The sequence below is a fragment of the Plectropomus leopardus genome, chromosome 18, assembly GCF_026936395.1.
Source record: "Plectropomus leopardus strain MGB_pleo_1.0 chromosome 18, ASM2693639v1, whole genome shotgun sequence".
Lineage (NCBI taxonomy): Eukaryota > Metazoa > Chordata > Actinopteri > Perciformes > Serranidae > Plectropomus > Plectropomus leopardus.
Window position 1 is genome coordinate 20,411,906 of NC_142193.1, and position 21,407 is coordinate 20,433,312.

At 41.3% G+C, this 21,407-nt stretch overlaps 1 protein-coding gene across 3 annotated transcripts in view; it reads left to right on the forward strand.

Annotated features, from left to right (window-relative positions):
• tex2 (testis expressed 2) overlaps nucleotides 1–21,407 on the forward strand; it is a 41,253-nt gene that overhangs the window by 16,504 nt on the left and 3,342 nt on the right. For 2 of the 3 annotated variants that reach the window (XM_042504771.2, XM_042504770.2), the window contains exons 3-12: nucleotides 3,756–5,544; nucleotides 9,360–9,560; nucleotides 12,061–12,418; nucleotides 13,103–13,392; nucleotides 14,176–14,319; nucleotides 14,971–15,070; nucleotides 17,572–17,692; nucleotides 19,729–19,851; nucleotides 20,129–20,338; nucleotides 21,108–21,228. In XM_042504771.2, coding sequence (XP_042360705.2) covers nucleotides 3,781–5,544; nucleotides 9,360–9,560; nucleotides 12,061–12,418; nucleotides 13,103–13,392; nucleotides 14,176–14,319; nucleotides 14,971–15,070; nucleotides 17,572–17,692; nucleotides 19,729–19,851; nucleotides 20,129–20,338; nucleotides 21,108–21,228 — 3,432 coding nt within the window. In that variant the 5' untranslated portion in view covers nucleotides 3,756–3,780. The remainder of the gene's footprint in view (nucleotides 1–3,755; nucleotides 5,545–9,359; nucleotides 9,561–12,060; nucleotides 12,419–13,102; nucleotides 13,393–14,175; nucleotides 14,320–14,970; nucleotides 15,071–17,571; nucleotides 17,693–19,728; nucleotides 19,852–20,128; nucleotides 20,339–21,107; nucleotides 21,229–21,407) is intronic. The other variant, XM_042504772.2, reaches the window with a different exon arrangement.

Below are 21,407 nucleotides of genomic sequence, written 5' to 3' on the forward strand. Positions count from 1 at the left end.
TTTCATCTGTGTTTTAGCTCTCATAAAACGGAGATTTTGGGCTGTGAATGAGCTAGCAGAATGGCTTGTGTTATTTCTGTATGTTTAAACTTTGTAAAAATGGTTGTAATTAGAGATGAAACAGTATGAAAATTTATATATCACAATCATAGTGGCCAAAATCACCACAATTATCAGTTTTGCTCAGATGATGAAAATTATGAAAATGTTCAGAAAGTACTAACACACACACTGAGTTCATTTCACTACGTTTTATATGAAAAACTGCAATCTCTGAACCCATCAGCTATGCATTGAAGCCGGGTTGATCTGGTGTAGCCAGCGGAAGTCTGGACCAATCTATCTAACATATATATGAATATGAATGCAGATAAATGAAATTAAAAAACCTAACAACTTCCTAAATGCCCAAAATGACACCTTTGGAACAAAAACCCAAAATATTTCAGTTGCTATGACTTATGACAAATAAAAAAATACATAAATCACAATAGCTGCTGATTAATTTTCTTTTGATCATCATCATTATCTTTCCTTTTTGTTGTCTGCACACAAACAGTGAACACCAGTGCACGCATATCATGGAAGAATTTTAAATTCATTCATCAGTAGTTTGGTTTCGCATGATTCGGTGTCTTTTGGCTGCAGCCTCCTAAAACCCGACTCCAGCTAAACTTGGAACCATCCGTCTCTGCTCACCCTATCGACCTCCACAATGTTTTAATCCGTCCTTCAGGCTTTGATGACGACAACAACCACTTCCATCTCCGTGGCTCTGTCTCCCTACTCATTTGTCTCCTCCCTCCTCCCCATCACTCTCACTCGTCTGTGTCAACCTCCCCATTTTCTCTCCGTCTCTGCCTTCCTTAAGTGAATCCCACTTCAAAAGCTTGTCTCTGAAAGGTCGTCTGCACCCTCTACAGACCCCCTGTGGCTCTTCATCGTTTTTCTTTTAGCTGTTCTCTTTTCTGTCTCTCCCTTTTCCTTGTTTTTATTCGATCTGCTGTGCCCCCAGCACAGCCATGGCAGAAGCAACACACACACAAATACTCAAAATGACACACACAAAACCCAGTGTAGCACAGCCAAATGCAAGGCTGGCTGGGAAAGTCAAACGCTCTATTATTCCATCCCAACAAATACAGTCTCTGGAGATGCAGTGCCAACCGGAGAGCCCCAAGGGGCGCCGGGGCTTTCTCAGAAATGCAGGCAAACACACAAGCTAACTGCTCTGTTGTTTCCCTGCGTCCCCCCTGCTGCCATTACAGGACATTTCTATCAACCAGCAGAAAGACCAGAGTGACTCTGTGTGTGTGCAAGCAGCATGTTTGTGTGTCTTTCTGTGGGCATTTGCCCTGCCCGTTTGATAATGCTAACCAGGGATGATGGACTCTACGTGATGTGGAAGAATAAACAGGCACAATAACTCAATAACAACTTGAGGCCTCATTCGGTGAAATCACCGCATGATGAATGACTTTGGTTCCGCTGTGTTGAGACTGTACAATAGACGCCTTGTTCCTGCGATCACTGGAGCCTAACAGCTGCCTTGTAGTGTGATTATGTCCTGCATATTGTTATGCGTGGGTGGAGGAGGGAGGGTTTGCTATATTTATGTATATGTTTATGTTTTTTATGATGCCATAAAGCACAGAAGTAATGCAATGCATGACAATTATAGACTTGTAAAAGATTCAATTGAAGGACTAAATGACGGCCACAACAAATGAAATGAGGAGTTTCAGGAGAATATTTGAGCTATGAATATGAATTAGTAAAAAGACTAGAGAATAAAGAATAGGAATAATTAATAACGGCTACATTAACGGCACCAGAAGAAGAAATTTGAGAAATACAGGAAAATTCCCTGAAAATTAGTATTAAAAAAAGAAAAAACAAGAAAATGAAACAAAGTGCTTAGTAATGATAAAAATGCTGTGACATTCTTTTAAATATTAAATTATGATATTTATAAAATAGTTTTTTCTACCTTTTTATCCTTGTCTTTCAAACCTTTTTTCCTAGCATTTTAAAAAATATTTTCTGAATTTTCTTATATTTTCCAATTTGTGCAACATTTCTTACCAAGTTGCTCATCTCCATGTTTTTGAAAGAAATCGCACCATTTTTTTTAAAGATGCCTAAAGGCAGCACAAGTAACAAGTAATGATGTTAATGTTGTCGTTAAACTAACTGAGATATTTTCAAATAATAACTTTCACTTAATAATGATTTTCCATCCACTACTCAGAGAAGCATACTAATTTTCCCCTTTCTTATCCTTACCACCTCACAGTATTTAGCCAGCTGCAGTCTGCCCCCTGTGGAGGGTGAAGATACATACAGCTGAATCGCTGTCGGCCCATCTCCTCAAGGCTCATGTGTTCTGAAGTAACCCATTAATCATGTTGTCATAGTGGGGGTGAGTGAGTAGGACGCTGGTAAGACAGAGAGAGGCCAGGCCTGAGAGCGACTCAGTCTGTCAGCTAAAGCCTTGCATAATGAGGGCTAATGGATCAGGGAGCATGGACATACCTGTCCAGTCTGCTCACATTAGGGTGAATAGAGATCTGCGGGGCTGTTCTCTTCTGTCTGTGTGTGTGTGTGCATGAAGAGTGTGTAGTGGCCCTGGGCAATATGTTCATGTCATATTGATGAAGTGATATGAGACTAGATATCGTCTCGATTTTAGATATCGTTATATTGTGTATTATCTTTTCCTGCTTTTAAGGCTGCATTGAAGTGAATTCATGCATTTTTCTGAACTTACTAGACTCTTGCTGTTCTACCATGTGGCATTACCCACTTAGTCATTATATCCACATTATTGATGATTATTTATGGAAAATCTCGCTGTGAACCCTATATTGAGTTAATGGTCAAAAATATCATGATACTTGATTTAATCCACATCCCCAGCCCTGAAATAATCCTACGCTACTTAAACATCAAACAATGTCTCTTTTGTCATTGTTTTAACTGAGATATGTCAAATTATAAATACATATTTATTGTAAATTATATTTGCTTGAATGTGTATCACTGAGACTTATTTTTATACTTTTTGCCAAGAATCTATTGCTGTCTTTTTTTATTGTTCTTAGGGCATGTTTTTTTGTATTTTATGGGGAAACTAAAGGCACATTTATTACATTTATGGATTTCGGAAATTATTACTGTGGTGGCGGCATGTCCAGACATTTTTTACTGGGGTGGCCCAAGTGGGGCGCTGACTTATGCAGGAGTGGCAGGAAGGATTATAATAAAAACTTGCCTCAGTAATATTTAAATAATTTTATGCTATCAACTTCTCTTAAAACAATGATAACTGCAGCATATTTTAAGATTAGTCTGATTTCCATGTCACTGCTGTTTTATGATATCCAGAATGCTTTCTCCTCTGGTGTCTGTGCAAAGTAGCTTTCCTCCTGTGAGAAGTCATTTTGGGTGCAGCTTATTATACGGACCTCTGCATGTTTTGCAAATCAACGTAACTCCATGATCGATGACATCCATTATGTCGATAAATCGCCCAGCCCTCGTAATTGTCAAAATCGACTGATAAGTACATTTTTATCATTATTTTATATTATTTTTTGTCATATTGCCCAGCCGTTAGTGTGTGGGGATTTCTGAAGTCATTTCATCACATTGCTGATTTGCACCGCAACTTCCTTCATTGCACCAATGTTTTATTTCAGTGTTTCTGTGGTTATTGACAGTGTTCTGCTTCTGCCTGTGTCTGTTTCTTCCAGGCTGTGAGCCCTGTGCAGGGTGGTGATGAGCAGTCAGGGCAGCAGCAGCAGGGGAAGTGGCCAGCATGCTGACACTCCTCCCCTTCGTCACGCCCCCGGACCCAAGCTGCAGGTGCAGCGCTCCCTCTCTCGCGACACCATCACCATCCACTTCTCTGCTCTGGGGAAGGAGGAAGACGACGAGGAAGAGGAGCTCTACGGGGTACCTGTTGGATCTGCCGCGGATAAATCTGAGCTTGACGGTGCAGGGGGGTTTCAAGGTCTAGAAGCTTCGGGGGTTGATGACCAGTCTGTCGCCACGGGCTTGGAGGCAAAAGAGGAGCTGCTGTTTGACTCCACTGGTGTGGAGACCTCCTCAGGAGCTGCTGTACTCCCTGTTTCATCCACCACTCTGTCCGTGCAGCCCTCAGACCCTCATCCACACACACCATCTCCAGCTATGACTATCACCCCCACCTCCACGCACCCCCACCTGAGCTCCACCCCTCCTGCCAGCTCCTCCTGGCCCTCTGACCGACCCTCAGTCAATCCTCCATCCACAAGCTCCAGCTCCTCCTCCTCCCCTTGCAAGTCTGCAGCTCTGTCCTCCTCCAAGCCTTTCCTCAGCCTGGTCAGGTCTTTGTCCAATGATGTCGAGTCTCGAGATCCCACCCCTGCGCTCACAGCTGTTGCACCACCACATGCACGACACCGTCACTTAATGAAATCTTTTGTTAAGTCTCTTTCCACGGACACCTCAAAGGCCGAACATCAGGAGGGGCCTCTTCATCACCATCTTCATCACCCCCCTCATCAGCAACAGCAAGCACAGCCATCCCAGCGGCCTCCACCTCGCAACATGCAGCTCTTCAAACAGTTCTCCCAGCCTCGCTTATCCTCCACCCCAGTCATCGTCACTCAAGCAGGTGGAGACTCCAAAACGGCGCCGTCCTCCCCCATCATGTCCCCAGATGGCAGGTCTTTCTTTAAGGTTCAAGAGGTGGAGGCCAGAATAGAGGATACCAAGCGGCGTCTGTCAGAGGTGATGTCAGACCCCCTGCAGCTGTTTAGTAAGATCATGGGGGATGAGTCTGGCGTTGGAGCTGCTGGAAGCGCCGCTCATCGCGCCAAATCGCTGTCCTCTAGTGCCTCCGAGCTCAGCGGCGCCACAGCCGTAAACGGACACATGGAAGGTAACAACAACTATAGCATCAAAGAAGAGGAAGGAGCAGAAGAGGAAGAAACCCCCACGGGCAAGGGCCCTGACTCTGTTTTTTTCTCCTTCCCACCTCTGGCCTCGGCCCCAGCCCTCACCCAGGCCTCCTCATCCACTTTCCACCGGTCTCCTTCTCTCACGCTGGGCCGCTGCTCGATGTCGGCTCTGGTGGCTCGACAGGAAGACGAGGACTTCTGTGAGTTGTACAGTGAGGACTTTGAGTTATGTACTGATACAGAAACACCGGATGGGGATTTTCCCGGGTCCCGGCAGCCCCACACTGGTAGCACTGGGCTGTGTAGTGAACTTGACACAGAGGAGGAGGAAAAAGAGGAGGAGGAGGAGGAGTTGGAGACTTTGCCTGTGACTGGCCTCATCTTCCTGACGCAGTTGGTGTACTGGTATATAATCCTTCCAGTGCCACCGTATGTATGTGCGGTGGTTCATGGGATTGTAGCTGGGTTCATGCTGGCTTTGCTGATCCTTTGGCTGTCCTCTCCCCGACGCTCCTCATCAGGGACGAGAAGAGGGAGGCGAGGGATAGAGCACTGGAATGTGGCCCAGCTGGATATCAAAGAACCGGGAATCTTCAAGGTGAGAAAAAGCTAAACACGGATGGCCAAATATGGACCTGTTGCTCTACGACTTTAAATTGTAGATTTGTTTGGATCTTTTTTGCAGAGACCTTGGCTTTTCCAGCAGGTGTTCTTACCAGACATGTCCAAAGTCCAGCCCCGGGCAAAACTTGGCCCGTAGACTGATTTTAAACGACCTGTAGCCTGTTCAAAATATACTCAAGTGCCCCAGGGACGACATTTTTCTGTAGGCCAACCCAGAAGCTAACATCGCCCTTGCTCCCCTCATCAAAAAACCGATGGGATTTTTCCATTGGATTTTGGAGTTTTGCAGAAAATAAGCTTTGTGAATAACAAACTTTTATGAATTATGTAGCCTAAATGCAATTGCCCAAAAGTAAAAAGCTAATGTTAGGCTATAAACGAACTACGCTATGGTTGTGTCGCCACCGAAATATGAGGTTGTGAAGCCGTGTCTGGCGTGGCTTGATGACGTTCTGCAGTCTTATTTAGCCACTAACAGTAACAGTCCTTTTTAAGACACCTAGAGGCTTCAGGGTTTGTATGTGGGGTATTTACTGACATATTTTATGTCGTAGAACAGAACATGAAAATCTCTTCAGCTTTTGTTAACCACACACCTTATTTAAGGCATCTATCCAAAAATTCATTCAAAAAACCACTGACTTTAAGACAAGGGCACTGAAGGATCTGAAATGCGAACTGATTTCCGGATTTTAGGACTCCTACCTGGGGTTCTCGATATGTGGCCCATCACACAATATTGGTTTACAAGCAAGTTCACCTCACATTTTTCTCCATTCACCTCATTATGCAGGATTATAATACAGTTTGTAGACATGCACCAAGTAGGAACTATGCATGCAGTATTTCATACTTTTAATCTGAAGTTTTCATTACGGTTCATATTATATTGGAGAATATATATATATATATATATATATATGTATAGTTGCTGCTCTCATCCATCAATCTGACCTGATTTAATTTTTTTAAGGAAGTGATATATAAAATCAGTTAACATCAATTAACATTTGAATTAGAAAAGTATAACTAACAATCTTTTGACCCCCAAAAATACTCTAATTCAACCGTTTTTTATCCACCCCACGACTCAAACTTCACAAGCTGCTGCTGAGGAAAAAAATAAATCATGAAGTTTTTCTGACTGTGCTGGCTTCACAGACCCGTGTAAGTTTTCATCAGTTTAAATCCATAAGTTTGAATTTTTAATGCGCAACTGTCAGAAAAACATGCCAGCATCGATAATAAGAAGTGATGAAACCCAGGGCCTCATGATTCAGATGCATCGGACTGTTTGGAACCAGTTTTCAAATGAAACTGGTTCTCAATTCCCATTTACAGGAAAGTCTCACATTTTTAATGCAAACTCACAAAAAACACCTTGTTCTGTATAACTAAGAGTCGAGATGACCTATATTGGGTTTAGCCTTACAGGTTTTACACATGCAGTTGATAAGATCTGTGTGATAAATGGCTGAGGTGCCGCATTTTATCTTATCAGGCCTTGGAGAAACCATCCACAGAGAGCAGAATACAAAATGTCTGTGTTTGTTTACTATCAAGCATGAGCATAATTGTAGTAGGTAGTATTGTTGTCCCACAGAGCTTTTGTTTTGGATGTGTAAACTACATGCTCTTCACTTTCGCACTGGCTGATATTTCCCCTGTTGTTCCAATTGAATTGGCTGTGCTCACAGAGCCTCCTTTGGGACTGATAAGGTGGGAGGTTGGATGAGAATTATACTCTACACATCCTCATGGGGACCAGCAGCAACATATTGGGGTTTTATTACATTTTTTCTCCAGTGAAGGCCACAGTTTTTGCTTTGAACCAAACATCAGAATGACAGCACCACCACATTTGCCCCCTGTTCTCAGTTAACCTCACTCATTGCGGTAGAAACTCTGCTTGAAGAGAAATGTTAAGTAGCTTGAAGGAGTTATGTAAGCATGTGTACTTGTGTGCGTGTGTGTGTGTGTGTGTGTGCGTGCCTCAGTGGGTACCAAGCTGTTGCACAGGGGAGCCTTATGGCTGGAGGGCACAGCTGTTCCAAAAGAGGAGTGCTGCGGTTGTGCAGAACATGATACACACATTTGAACATTCGACCCCCCCGAGCACACAAGTGCAGAGCAACAGTGGGGACGCACTTCTTTCCCTTTCTTTCCTCCAAGGATCAACAGAGAGTCTCAGATGTCCCACTTCATCATTTGTTGTGTTGTATGAACTCTGTGGCCCTGCCGCACCACTGAGTGTAATTTGATTATAATCCTAGATAAATACCACAAGGAGTGATGTTTTTTTGACATTTGGCGGCCAAAATTGTTGTATTCCTGCATAATAAATTGTGATTCTAAGTAATCGCAGATATATTGGTTCATGAAATCCTATAATAGCTGATAAGTAATAAGAAATTGCTGCACAGAGAATACCAAAGATATTGTATACATGTTGTCGATGTAACATAAATTGTAGACCAAAAAAAAGGAGCTATACTACTTTCAGTGCATTAATATAACAGAAAATAACTATTTGCTATAGTGGAGTGATGTCGTCCTGGGCAGAGGATGAAGTCATGTGTCTGTGTGGTTTAATCTGACCTTCTCTGTTCTTTGTTGTGATGGACACTCCGGCGGCGCACACATGTTAGTGTGTCACTGTGTGTGTGTATCCAATTTGCTTACTAATCACTGCAGCTCTGCACTGCACTCATGCAGCCAATAGTGCCGTCCCAACCCACATCTTCAACACAGAACAACGAGTTCAACTTTCTTTCACTTGTGGTGACCTGCCTCTCACTTAAGTTTTTTGAAACTTTTGAACTGGATAATTGAGTATTGAATCTTTATAGGCAGGTGTTCAGTGTTTAAACGGTCATGGAAAACCAGAAGAAGGAAATTTGCAAATCGCAATTTCCAGGCCTTTAAAGGTCAAGTATGTACCCTACATTTTTTGGAAAAGTCATGGGGTTTTGTTTCTCATGTCTGTATAATAATACATGATGTGTTCAAGGACCATCAGAAATGTGGAAATCCAACAATAATTTCTGTTTTTATAGTTTTTGGCTGTGATAAATTGTGTAATTTTTTGGTGATTTTTAAAGAAAAATTCTTCTTTAAAAATCATCAAAAAAAAAAAATTACAAAAACCTTTCTTCTTTAAAAATACAAAAAACGTTTTTAAAAAATGGCCAACATTTTTTTAAAGAAATCATGCCTCATACAGTAATTTTAAGTTGTACACCCCTTTCCCTAAATCCAAATAAGTCCCTTCCTAGTGCTTAAATAAATTATTTGACCTGACTCCCCCTTTTTGCACAACCCCCTTTCATAAATAATGAACAGTCCCTAAGTTATATTTGAATATTTAGTTCTAATTATGTTCTGATTTCATTATTTTTTAAAATATTATATATGTTAAAAAGCTATTATAGTATAGCTATTATAGCTATTATAGTAATGGAAAACAACTGATAAGGAGTATTGATGATTTCAGAGACTGTATGGTCTTGAAAGTTTGTTTCATGGAAAAGTCGTGGAAATTTATTGGTTTATTGGTATACAAACCTGTTTCCTCTGACAGTGGAAAGTTCATACATAAAATATGAGTGTATGGGCAAATATGCTAGTATAAAATCTATTATCAACTCAGCAAAAACCACATGGAAACTCAGCTAGTGAGGTAACATATCCCAAAATCCTTGGTGTTCAACTGGGAGTCTGATGTGCATATAGTGAAAAAAGATTTTGAGTCACAGTCAGTTTAAACTGTCCATCTTCTTAATCTCTCAGGGCTGGATGAATGAGATCCACAGCTACGACCCAGAGATGTACCACGCCACCCTGACACACTCCATATACGTCCGTCTAGAGGGCTCTGTCCTGCGGCTCTCCAAGCCCAACCGAAATATCTCCCGCCGTGCCACACACAACGAGCCTAAACCTGACGTCACCTACATCAGCCAGAAGATCTACGACCTGACGGACAGCAAGGTGCGGTGGTTGTGGATGTATGTGGGTAACTAGAAATCAGTGGTGGACGAAGTATTCAGATGCTTTACTTAAGTAAAAGTACTTAAACCACCCAGTAAAAATACTCTGCAACAAGTAAAAGTCCTGTACCTAATGGTACTAAAGTAAAAGTTAGGAAGTATAATCAGGAAAATGTGTTAATTGTATGAAAAGAATACCCCCCAAAAAATCCTGTAAAAAGAGGAAAAACATCCAAAACTCTCAACATTTTAAACAAAAGGAAATTAACACTCCCAAAACTGAAAATCGGTTTTATTTTGCGAAAATCTTCATTGGTAAAGCAACTAAAGATGTCATAAATGCTGTAAAGTAAAAAGCACAATATTTCCCTCTGAAAAGGCGTAAAAGTATAAAGTAACATGACAATCAAATGCTAAAGTGATAAAGTACGTTAAATTCATACTTGAATACATTTTTAATTAAATTCCACTCAATCTTCTTGAGTCCTGCAAGTAATGCAAGAGACATACTGAAATTTCCTGTGTGTGTGTGAGTGTGAGAGAAGGAAACATATTTGTCCTTTAAGTGTGTCTACTGGCTCCTCATTGTTTTTGTGTCTTTGATGATAAGTCTAACAGATAGTGACATCAAGCACACGTCCCCTCATATTTGCCTTTGCCTGAGTGCATGCTTGCTAATAGGTCAAGTTCTGTGACAAAGCTACTCATTTTCAGAGTCACATAGTGTGTGTAAACATGGAGTGAATATCACAGGTCACTGACCCTGTACACACAACTTTGCGTCTTGTGTAGCAGTGTGCTGACTCGATGGTTTTGTTTATCTGAAGACAGTAAGGGGACATTTCTCATATCATGGAGCAAAGGGGTCATTACGGCTGTCCTCATCATGCAGCTGTCCTGCTCTCCTCCTTCTGGAACTGAGTGGCTCCCTGAAGCATCATTTCACCATCATCGTTGGTCGGATGATTAGTCTGTCTTGACTGTTACCGGCATTTATAGAATCAGATATTTTCAAGTGTTCCCAAACATGCATTTGGTCCTGCTCATTGTCAATGTCTTTTATTTGAACCTGTCTTAGATCGGGGGCCATATTCACAAACATTCTCAGAAAACTCCTAATATAGCCTAAAAATTTCTAGCAAGGAGTCCTTGCTTAGGAGTTATTTTGAAAAATTATCAGAGCAACTCTGAGCAAAGAAAGGACAAAAACTTTTATCTTGGTGAGTAGGTGTGGTTGACCCCCTATGTATGACATATTCTTTCCACAGATGTGATTGGTTGTCACAGACACCTCCTTTTGTGAGCCTGCAGGGTGTGGACACCCAGCAGAAATTGAATGAACTGTATCACAATATGAGACTGTAAAAGCACTTTATGTGTGATCGCACTGCTGCACTGTAACATGTTTCCAGTTGCAAATATTTTTATTGCTGTGATCACTTTATTTCTGGCGTTATGTGGTTATTGCGTTGGGTGGGAAATGTGTAAGTAGAGTAAGATCGACCAAAAACATTATCGCTGCACCATGTAATCTGTAGCATTTTGTTAAATTACTTTCGTCCAGTCGTCACTCCTACATTTGTCTTTCTGAAATTTTCTCCTCTGCTTAATAAAGTCGGAAAAGTCCTCCCTACCCCGAACAGTTTTTCACCGTAGGTGCTCTCTGAAGGGCTAAGATGCTTTGTGAATAACTTTTATCTTAACTTAAAGGGGAAATTCCTGGAAAACATCATAACTCTCTCACTGAAATGTCATGTGATTGGCCAAAGTCTCCCATCCCCTGTTCTCTGTAAACAGAGCCAAGAGGAGGTGCAGAACTCTCTCAGTCCACTTAAATTACAATATTCTCAAAATTTGTTATTGGATTTTTGTCCAGTGAAAATAAAACTGCCTGCCCCGGCTTTAATAAAACAAAGGACATATTCCTACATTGCTGGTCAAAGACAAATTGAGCTCTGGGTTAGATAAATATAACTACATAATAGATGAGTCATTTGCACTTGAATTCCTGCCTGCATTGTTTCCTTTGGTTTTTATTTTTAAAAAGGTTTCAAGCCCCCAGTTGCTGCCACTCACACCCTGGGGCAAGTCTGTCACATAACATTTATAGTTTCAATGTGCTCCACAGAGTATTAGTGTTCGTGTTATTTCTTTTGTTAGTCCTCATTTCAGCATGGGCCTTCTGCTGCCCCAAAAACACTAACACACTAACATTTTCATGCGTTTGATACGAGCACATGATGATGCACTTGGTACTTAAACGCTTTGAAGTGAGTGTGTGATTGTGTGTGTATTTAAAGGCATTTTGTCATGACATTCAGAGTTCTTCTACTGATGATGATGATTCATGTATTTTGTTTTAATGTCTTATAAATCTGTTTTGTCGTGATATCTTGTTTTGGAGAGCTGAATTTCCTGTCTGCACAACAAATTTACTGTTGGATACTAAAAATGAAACCTTAAATCTTGAACCTTGAACTCAGTCTATATGCCCACCGTAGATCTACCTGGTGCCCCAAAGCTTGGCGAGGAAGAGAGTTTGGAACAAGAAGTACCCCATTTGCATTGAGTTGGCCAAGCAGGAGGACTTCATGTCCAAAGCCCAGGGAGAGAAGCCTGAAGCTGGGGAGGAGAAATTAACGGGGCTGGGTGAGAAACTGGAACGAGCGGACAAATGCGAGAAAGTGGAGGTATCAGGATCAGCAGAGGAACCCAAAAGACCAACATCTGGAGGTGGTGATCTGACAATCTACTTGTTTGGGAGGACAGGTCGCGAAAAGGAGGAGTGGTTCCGGAGATTTCTTCTTGCATCCCGGATGAAGTCAGAGGGGAGAGGTCCATCTGGCATCTGCAAGAGTGGTGAGTTTGAGCGATGTACAGTGTATGGGTTTATCTATCTCTCACATCCTTCCCACACACATACTGTATTTGCACCGACACACATCACTTCCCACTGCCACGATAGCCATTCTCTTGAGTATGTAACTGCATAGCCATCAGATCTGTGCATAAGCCCCAGCTTAGGGACTGCCAATCCCCTCGACTGAGCGAACAGATGAGTGTGAATGGGTCAGCAGGATTACATGCACAGAGAAGCAGCATATTATAGTATTGGTCTCCACTGTGGGATATAAGCCTGCAAGGATAAGGCCCCATTCAAAGGGAAACACCAGCACTGTGTGAGTCCAGTGATAAAGGCAATGTACGGCGAACAGGATTAGCGAAGAAATGATTTTAAATATCAAGCCTGTTTTGTGGATATACATCGCAGTTATGTTGAAAATGACTTTGTCAGTGCTAATGTGAGTCAGGGAGAGGATGCAGTGTGTTATATTGTGTAAAGCATGCGGTTGCGTGTGTTGTGTAGTGTTGCGGCATGTGATGAATTAATAAACAGTACTTGCTCACCATGCAAAGCCTTGATCATGCATTATCTATGTGTGATTGATTTGAATCATTGAAAAATCTTGTCGATGCATAATTGCATCACATTAACCTCCCCTTACTCATCACATTCTGCATTCCCCTCCCCACCACTTTTAGCCTTCTTGCCCTCCCAAAGCCGCAGTAGCAGCCCCCAATCTGGTGGCGGCCTGGAGGCCGACAGCAGGAGCAGCAGCCGGGGAAGCCTCGAGGAGCTGTCTCAGTCTCGCCACAGAGAGACCCCCTCTGCTCTCTCCTCTGCTTCCACTGGAGGGATGAAGCAGAAGATGATGTTGGACTATAACGTCTACATGGCCAAGTATGTCAACCCCCAGGCACCACAGAGAAGCCCGACTGCCACTGACAGCGCTGGGCCCAGCCCCGAAAGCAGCCCCAAAACTACCAAAAAGGTAGGAGACAAAGGGAACTTTAAAATGACAACCAGGAATAATATGATCTATGGGAAGCTAGGAAGATACCCACTCTGAATTACACTTAAAAAGAGAATTACTGGTTCTTGAGGGAGGCTAGTAGAAGGCAAAGAAACTAAACTTAGTCAAAATTTGCAGGTTAAGCAGGTACTGGATGGCTGCGGTTTGCAAAAGTGAAAAGAGGCTGAAAAGATCAGTTCATGCAAAAGTGTAAAAATGAGCTCAGCTGTATGATATAATATAATATATGTGTCAAATTTAAACAAGAGCTTAAACTCTTGTAAATAAATAAGTAAATAAATGAAATGGAAACATGAAAGGCTGAAAAGACAACCAACCAGGCAAAGTGGGCACTGGCCCCGAATTTCTAGTCTTATGGGTCCCCCAATCATGTCACTCATAGGTAGTTTTTAGTTATTAGTAATTGCAGATTTGATAGTGAAAAATATCAACAGTTGGTCTGTGAAGGTATCTGGGTGGGTGATGCATGTTCCCAGTAGAATCTTGCATTGGTACAAGAAGATTGATGTTATTCACTTCACCTGCCAGTGGTTTTTTTTCATCAGGGTATAATGTAAATTTGTAAACTGAAAAGGGGGAAGCTGGTGTCATGTGGCCCACTGACAGGCTAATCCAGACATGGAAGTAAATTGAGCCTGGATCAAACCCAGGTTTTATATAAACTATTATTGCACTTGATTAACTTAATGTTATGTCAAAAAGATTGAAGCTACATTACTTACCTGTATGTGTGTCCTTCAGATACGCACGAGTTCAGAGGAGACTGTGGAGCCTGAGGCCTGGGTCAATGCTTTTGTAGGAAGGATATTCTGGGACTTCCTGGGAGAGAAGTACTGGGCCAATGTAGTCTCCAAAAAGATCCAGATGAAGCTCAGTAAGATAAGGGTAGGTGCAAGTGCGCACAAACATACATCTACAGTACAACTAACTAAATCAGAAAAATGTTTACTAATGGTCCAAAGCTGAAAACTAAAGGCGACTGTGCCTTTGCCATAAGGGCCCCTCGGCTTTGGAACAACCTGCCTCAGGAGATGTGGCGCGCAGAATCATTGACTTAAATCGCTTCTTAAAACCCATTTTTATAGACTAGCTTTTCGGTGACGTTGTCTTTTTTTTTAATTTTATTTATTTTACAGATTTTACTTATGTTTTATTTACCTTATATTTGTGGCTTTATTTCTTTTATTGCTTTTGTTTTGTTTGTGTTATTTTATATTGACATTTTGTATCCTGCTTGTATTATTTGCCCTCTCGCTTTAATTTCATACTAACTCTACCCTTGTTTTGTCTTGCTTGCGTACAGTGGGTTTGTTTGGCTCTCTGTTGTTATATCGCCTTTTAAATATCCCATTTCTGCTTTGCTTTGCTTGTTTAAGTACTTTGTAAACTCTGTTTTTAAAGGTGCTATGTAAATAAAGTTATTATTATTATTATTATTATTATTATTGATTGTATAGACATTTTTTGCATTTTTTGTCTTTTTGTCTGTTAAGTCTAAATGGGGATTATTTTTTTTTAACTGTTTCTGTGTTTTAGCTGCCGTATGTTATGAACGAGCTGACTTTGACAGAGCTCGACATGGGCTTTTCCATCCCCAAGATCCTCCATGCCTCCAAACCCTCTGTGGACCATCAAGGTAGGAAGAGAAGCTACACTTAAGTATGATAGGTTTTCCACACAGTGGTGATCTGCTGAAAAACAGATTTTATTTTTGTGCCATCAATCTTCGTTCCCTCTTCCCGCTATCCTTCATCCTTCATCGTAACCCAGGCTGTCATTTCTCTCTCAACATGCTCTCACTTTTCTTTTCCCCTCAATCTATCCATCTCCCTTTCTTACTGTTCCTCCATCTTCCCTAAATTTTGCTCATCTCATCTCCTCTTCTCCTCTCTGGATTTAGACATTTCCCCTTCCCTCTGTCCTCTGGAGTCTTGCCCTTCTGCGTGCTTCGCTCTATTAAGCCACAGTAATTAAACTTCACATCTTGGGTCCCCCTTATCCATTACTGAGGCACTGACTCACCCTGCCTTCTGCCTGCCTTAAACCACACCGAAGGGATGGCTTGGACACACACAGACAATACAGAGATGTGAGGCATATTAATTCCTACCAAGGCGGACGTTTTAGGGATAAAAGAGTGAGGGGGCGCAGGATGTGGGAGATATGTTTCAGTCATTAGTGGTGTTTTTAAGCTAAAAGTAGAGCAATCTGGAGTTTTTTTTAACATCAAGCTCGCTATTTATTCCCTCAATCCATGTGACTGTAATGTACAGGTTTCTCTGTCTGATTTTTATTTTTAATATTCAGGATTTTTCCAAAGACAGTTTAGTCACCAAACACTGACATTGTAATATCTGTTGCTGTTGAGTTGAAGCAGCCAGTCATGAGTCATTCTCCTGTCAGCCACATTTCCACAGCTGAAGGCTGCAGTGCTCATTAATGTGTTCTGTCTGAACCGATACACCCACAGAAATACACTCACAAAGCATAATCAGTTGATCCCAGCACATAATTAGTCCCGGGGGACGGGCATCTCTGGAAGTGCTGCGCTGTAAATCTGCGCGATCAACAGGATGCGTTTGCTTCGATGGAAAAATTCCTAATTTCACGTCTTGTTGATATTTCTTTTGTTTTGTGATGATGATAAGAAGGAGAGTGAGTGAGTGCTTCCTGACTCCATAATGTTGGGAGGACATGATTTGATTTCTAATGTTTATACTGTGCTCCAAGACCTGCTAAATGCACACGGGCTTGTGTAGAGCTCAGCATTACTGATAGAATTAAATATATTTTTTATTCAATAAGTAGACACTGATAATATGAGCATATGACTATCATTCTACAAGACTATTAATAAGATTGGGCATAAAATAGGCTTGATATGGCTCTGTGAGACTGTTTTTTCTTTTCTAGGATTTGAGGACATTTGGGGTTTAGCACAGACCTCAATCCAGGGAGTTTTTTTTTTTTTTTTAAATGAGCAAGCTCTGTTTGATGGTCTTTTTATGCTCTCTGGCACCTTATTTACCCTTAAAACCAATTCTTTTATTTTCCAGATTAATTATGAATTGTGATGAGAACAAATCAGTTTTTGGTCATTTGTATTGAGCACAAAATACTTTTAAATTGTATCATTAAAAATCTAATAAACTGAGATGGAAATAGTGTATGTTTTCATGTGAACAGTGATGGAATGTAACTAATTATATTTATGTAGAAGTATTAACAGACTGACTGATTTTTAAATCTGGGCTTTAGGTTATTATTAGGCCTATTCGTATTTTTTGGCAAAATAAATAAATAAAAAAGCTTACATATTTACAAACGGGGGCTATATATAAAAACTTTGTTTGGACGCCAAGACATAACAATGTCACTGCTCAGTGTGAAGAAAACCAGGCTGATCTGTTTAGGTCTTATCGCAGACCAATGTCCTGATCCTAACCCGAATCACTCGTCCAAGTCCAAAAATCTGTTGGTTGTGGCGGCAGATGATTTACTTGTGGTGAGTATGAGGGAAACCTGCATATGGTATATTTCCCACTTCGAAGTAGAAACACAAACATGCTAGTGAAGCCTCAATTTGGCACTCCAGGCTTTCTCTCCCTCCTGTGTGTCTCGTTCTAGACAGAGACACCATCCAACGTGTTCTGACTTAATGCTGTCATTTAGCTTCTCTTTGACTCAGCTGCCACACACATACAAATCAATGAGCATTTGAGTGGAAAATGAAGAGGGGGGGAAGGAGCGAGGCAGAGGATTAATAAAAGGCACTTATCAGTTACAGACATTAGGATTCATTGAGCAAACAGCAGGAGGATCGAAATCTGAATTGCTCTCCCGTTGCCTCCTGAAAAGTGTGTAAACAGGATGTAGCCTTGATAAGCCAATAAGGAGGCACCAAGGCTCCAGAGCTGACCTTTCCAGTGTTTCCTAGATGATAGGACTTCCTCCTGGCGGCTCTGCAGGAGAGCTCACAGCAATTAGACAGCAAGCAGGGGTTCTTGTTTACTCACAGAAATAGCATTTAGAGTCAGTTATTTTTTATTTTAGGTGGTATTATCTGAGATGTAAAGTAGCCTGATTTTAATACTGAAACATAATATGAGTTTATGGTTTCCCTCACTATCTGTCCAGGTCTGTGGTTTGATCTGGAGGTCTCCTACACGGGCTCCTTTCTCATGACACTAGAGACCAAGATGAACCTGGCCCGTCTGGGGAAGGAGGGCGAGGGGCTCGGCGAGCACGGAAAAGAGTGGTGAGGCTTTCAGTTACGTCTGATTTCCAAGTCTGATATTCAGTCTGATTTTAAAATGTCTCACAGATTTTTGAGAGTGATTGTATGCATTTGATGATTGAAATTCTCAATGACTAGGCCAAAATAGGATGTTTAAAGGATTAACTTTCCTGCTAAACAAACAGCTCTGAGCTGGATGATAACTGCATTTAGAACCGTAGTAGTTGTCACATCTGTTTTTTCACAATTTCCTACCATTTGTCTGTTGGCTCTTCCTCCCTTCTCTTAATTTATGAATCCTCTCTCTGGACGCTTACCACTGTGGATTTGTCGAATGGCTGGTGAGTTTGGGAATAGATGCTCGTAGATGCCTGTCACTGAAATAACACATTTTGTTCAGGATTAAACTTTATTTTCTTGGGTGAATCATCAGAGACTAGTGCAGTGCCTGTTCAAAAAGTGCCTTTTTCTAATGGGCTGATTGCTTGACCTCTGGTATTTTTGCTGGCAGCTTTCTCAAGAACTTATTATCTAAACAACTTCACTCTCAACACTGTGCTTACTTGGGTCCTATGAATAAAACACCTTCCATGACATAGTTGCGTCCTCTAGAAGTGCTTGAGTATACACGTCATTTGGGTGCAAAAACTCACAGAAATTTTATGGCCTCAATGAAGCCAAGGCTATTTCTGGGACCAAAAACGTACATATAGAAAGGTTCATTGCTGATGCTTGAAATGACTGAGTTTGCTACCATGTAAAATCTCCGGTCTCTATGTCTTCATCTATTTTTGAATTTACTGGAGCAAGCAATGGAAAGTGAGATGTAGGCCACCAAGCATGCTGTTTGGCAGTTCAGGCTGTTCTCATGCACTGTTCATACTTACGCCTATGAAAGGTAATGTGCCAACCCATGAAATCATGAGCCAGTAATTCATGTATAATCCACATACTTGGGAAGGCAGCATAACCAATGCACGTACAGGAGTAAAGAAAGATGTAGTATAAAGACCAAAAGTCTGTCTAAGGAGGTCGGTTGGGGTGGTGGAAAGGTCAGGAAATTCGTCTTAAAACAAGCAAACTCTGAGTTATTTTAAGGTACATCGTCTCCAGGGTTGCAGAGATATACTTTTTTAAGGTATACTGTGATAGGAAAGTTGATGATTTTTCATACCGTTATTTCCTTATCTACGATATTGAAAAAGAAATGCATTTGGATGGAAAATCTCAGCTTTATTTTAATTATTTTCAAAAGGGAGACTTTTTACACATGCTTCCATTAAATAACATGGTTTCACGTCACGAATGACCCTTCAAGGAAGGAAAACAAAACTAACCCTTCTGTTTTCCTTCCTTGAAAGGTCATTCTGACTGATAATAATACTTATGTAATACCGTGATACCATTAAACCGCAATATTTTCTGAGATGGTAATTGTACTGTGAAATCTCATACCATTGCAACCCTACTGTGAGTAGTTTTAAGACTGAAAGTCTGTCTAAGGTGGAGGTAGGTTGGGGTGGTGGAAGGGTCAAACAAACATAGGACTTTCCCCTATGGGATTCGTGTGAAAAGAAGCAAACTTTGAGTTATTTTAAAGTGCATAGTCATCAAGTTTTCTTCTCCTAAACCTAGCCTACATTACTTTACACTTAAGTGTGTAATGTCATTTGTAGGCCACTAATTCATCAGATAACATCTGAACTGCTGTGTGTGCATTTTCATAAGATATTATACAAACTGTTGTATGAAGATACATTGAACAGTTAAATGGGTTCACTTTCAATACACTACACAGTGTGTACAAAACACACATCTTACAAATATGTGCCTTAGATATCAACAGCTTGCACTCGACACTGCACTCGTCTGGGTCCTTAGTTATACACCTGCCAAATGTGAAGTTGATCTGATGAATGGCTGTCGAGAAATTTGAAGGACAGACATACAGACACTCCTTCCATTTTAGTTATTAAATCAGTCAGCATGCATTTAATGAGAATAAGTTGTAACTGGTAATGGTTTTGCAACAGTGAGTGTTTATGTGTGTGTGACAGGCCCAGGCCACGGACATACTGTCTGGCAGACAGCGATGAGGAATCGTCTAGTGCCGGCTCGTCAGATGAGGAGGACCCCCCAGAACTCCTCAGTGACAAAGCCATTCTTCCTGGAGCCGAGGGGTGAGCGAATGTCTCTTTACAACAACATCATCAGGTATCTGAATTGAAAATGGGCAAAAACAGATTCACACTGCTGTTTTGAAACAGACTGTTCTGCCCTTTCAGTCCACCCACCCACTCAGTCCCACGTTCGAAAGCTTGCTGCTGATTTAATGTAGCACCTGGTCACTCCCCTCCATCGTGGGTGCTGAGTAGCAAGAGATGCTGGTATGAATAAATAATGAACCTGACTCACTCCTCGCCTCCCCTCCTCTGTTTCCATCCTCTGCTCACGTAGCTATGTGGGAGGCCACAGGCCCAGCAAGATCATGCGCTTTGTGGACAAGATAGCCAAGTCGAAGTACTTCCAGAAAGCCACAGAGACAGAGTTCATTAAGAAGAAGATGGAGGAGGTGTCCAATACGCCCCTGCTGCTCACAGTGGAGGTGCAAGAGTGCCGCGGGACGCTGGCTGTCAACATCCCACCTCCCCCCACGGACAGGATATGGTATGTTCAAGCAGTGCATTTTAGCCTGTTGGATGTAGTCAGGGAGTGTATGAGAGTCCTGGTTGAAGAATATTACTGAGTGCCCTCTGCTGGGCAAATACAGCCATGCTTGTAATGAAAGAATAAAACTAGTGAGCAAAATAACACATTAGAATTTAGGACACAAAGGTGTGTTTCTTTCATGAAACATGTTGAATCCTGGAGTATAAATTGCGTGTTTTTTAACATAATTATTAAGACAATCTTAGGGATAATAATAATAATAATAATAATGATGATCACCTTAATCAGCATCTACAGCAGTGGTTCACAAGCTATGAGATGGATCTCTGAAACAGTAGCAAGAACAATCACCAGATAATGAAAATCATTTTTAAAAAGAAAAACATATATTTCAGGATTTTTCCTTTTTTTGTCATGTGAGTACTGGATACTTTTCACATCTTTAAGCCTCTAAAACTCCTTCAACACTAACAGAAAAATCAATAAAGTGCTTAAAAACCATGCACTCACTGAGGCCACAACTTACGACGCAGGGTCAGAAGTAGAATTTGCCTCATTTTAAGGGGTCTCAAGCCAAAAAAGGTCAAGAACCACTTATCTAAAGGCGTCATTGCAATGTTATTCTGTGTTGCACATTTCCTCAACTAAGTGTCTTATGTTGCCAAATTGGAAAATGTGTTGAATTTTGTGACATAAACCAAAAAAGCAGCTTTCATGGAGTCTGTCTAAATCGTTTCCTAAATGAATGTTTCCTCTTGGCTGTCAGGTACGGTTTTCGGAGTCCGCCTCACTTGGAGCTGAAAGCACGGCCTAAACTGGGTGAGAGGGAGGTAACTTTAGTTCACGTGACCGACTGGATTGAGAAGAAACTGGACCAGGAGTTTCAGGTATACACTGAGAAAAACATGCCACAAATATAATTTATTTACACTGTCTATATTGTGTAGTAGGTAATGTCATATCCCGGGGTGTTAATCAGCTTTGGTGTGGTTTAAAGAGAGAGGGTGCAAGTTTAGTCATGAAAAAAAGAAAATGTCCCTGTAGATGTTTTAGGGTGAGAATTTAG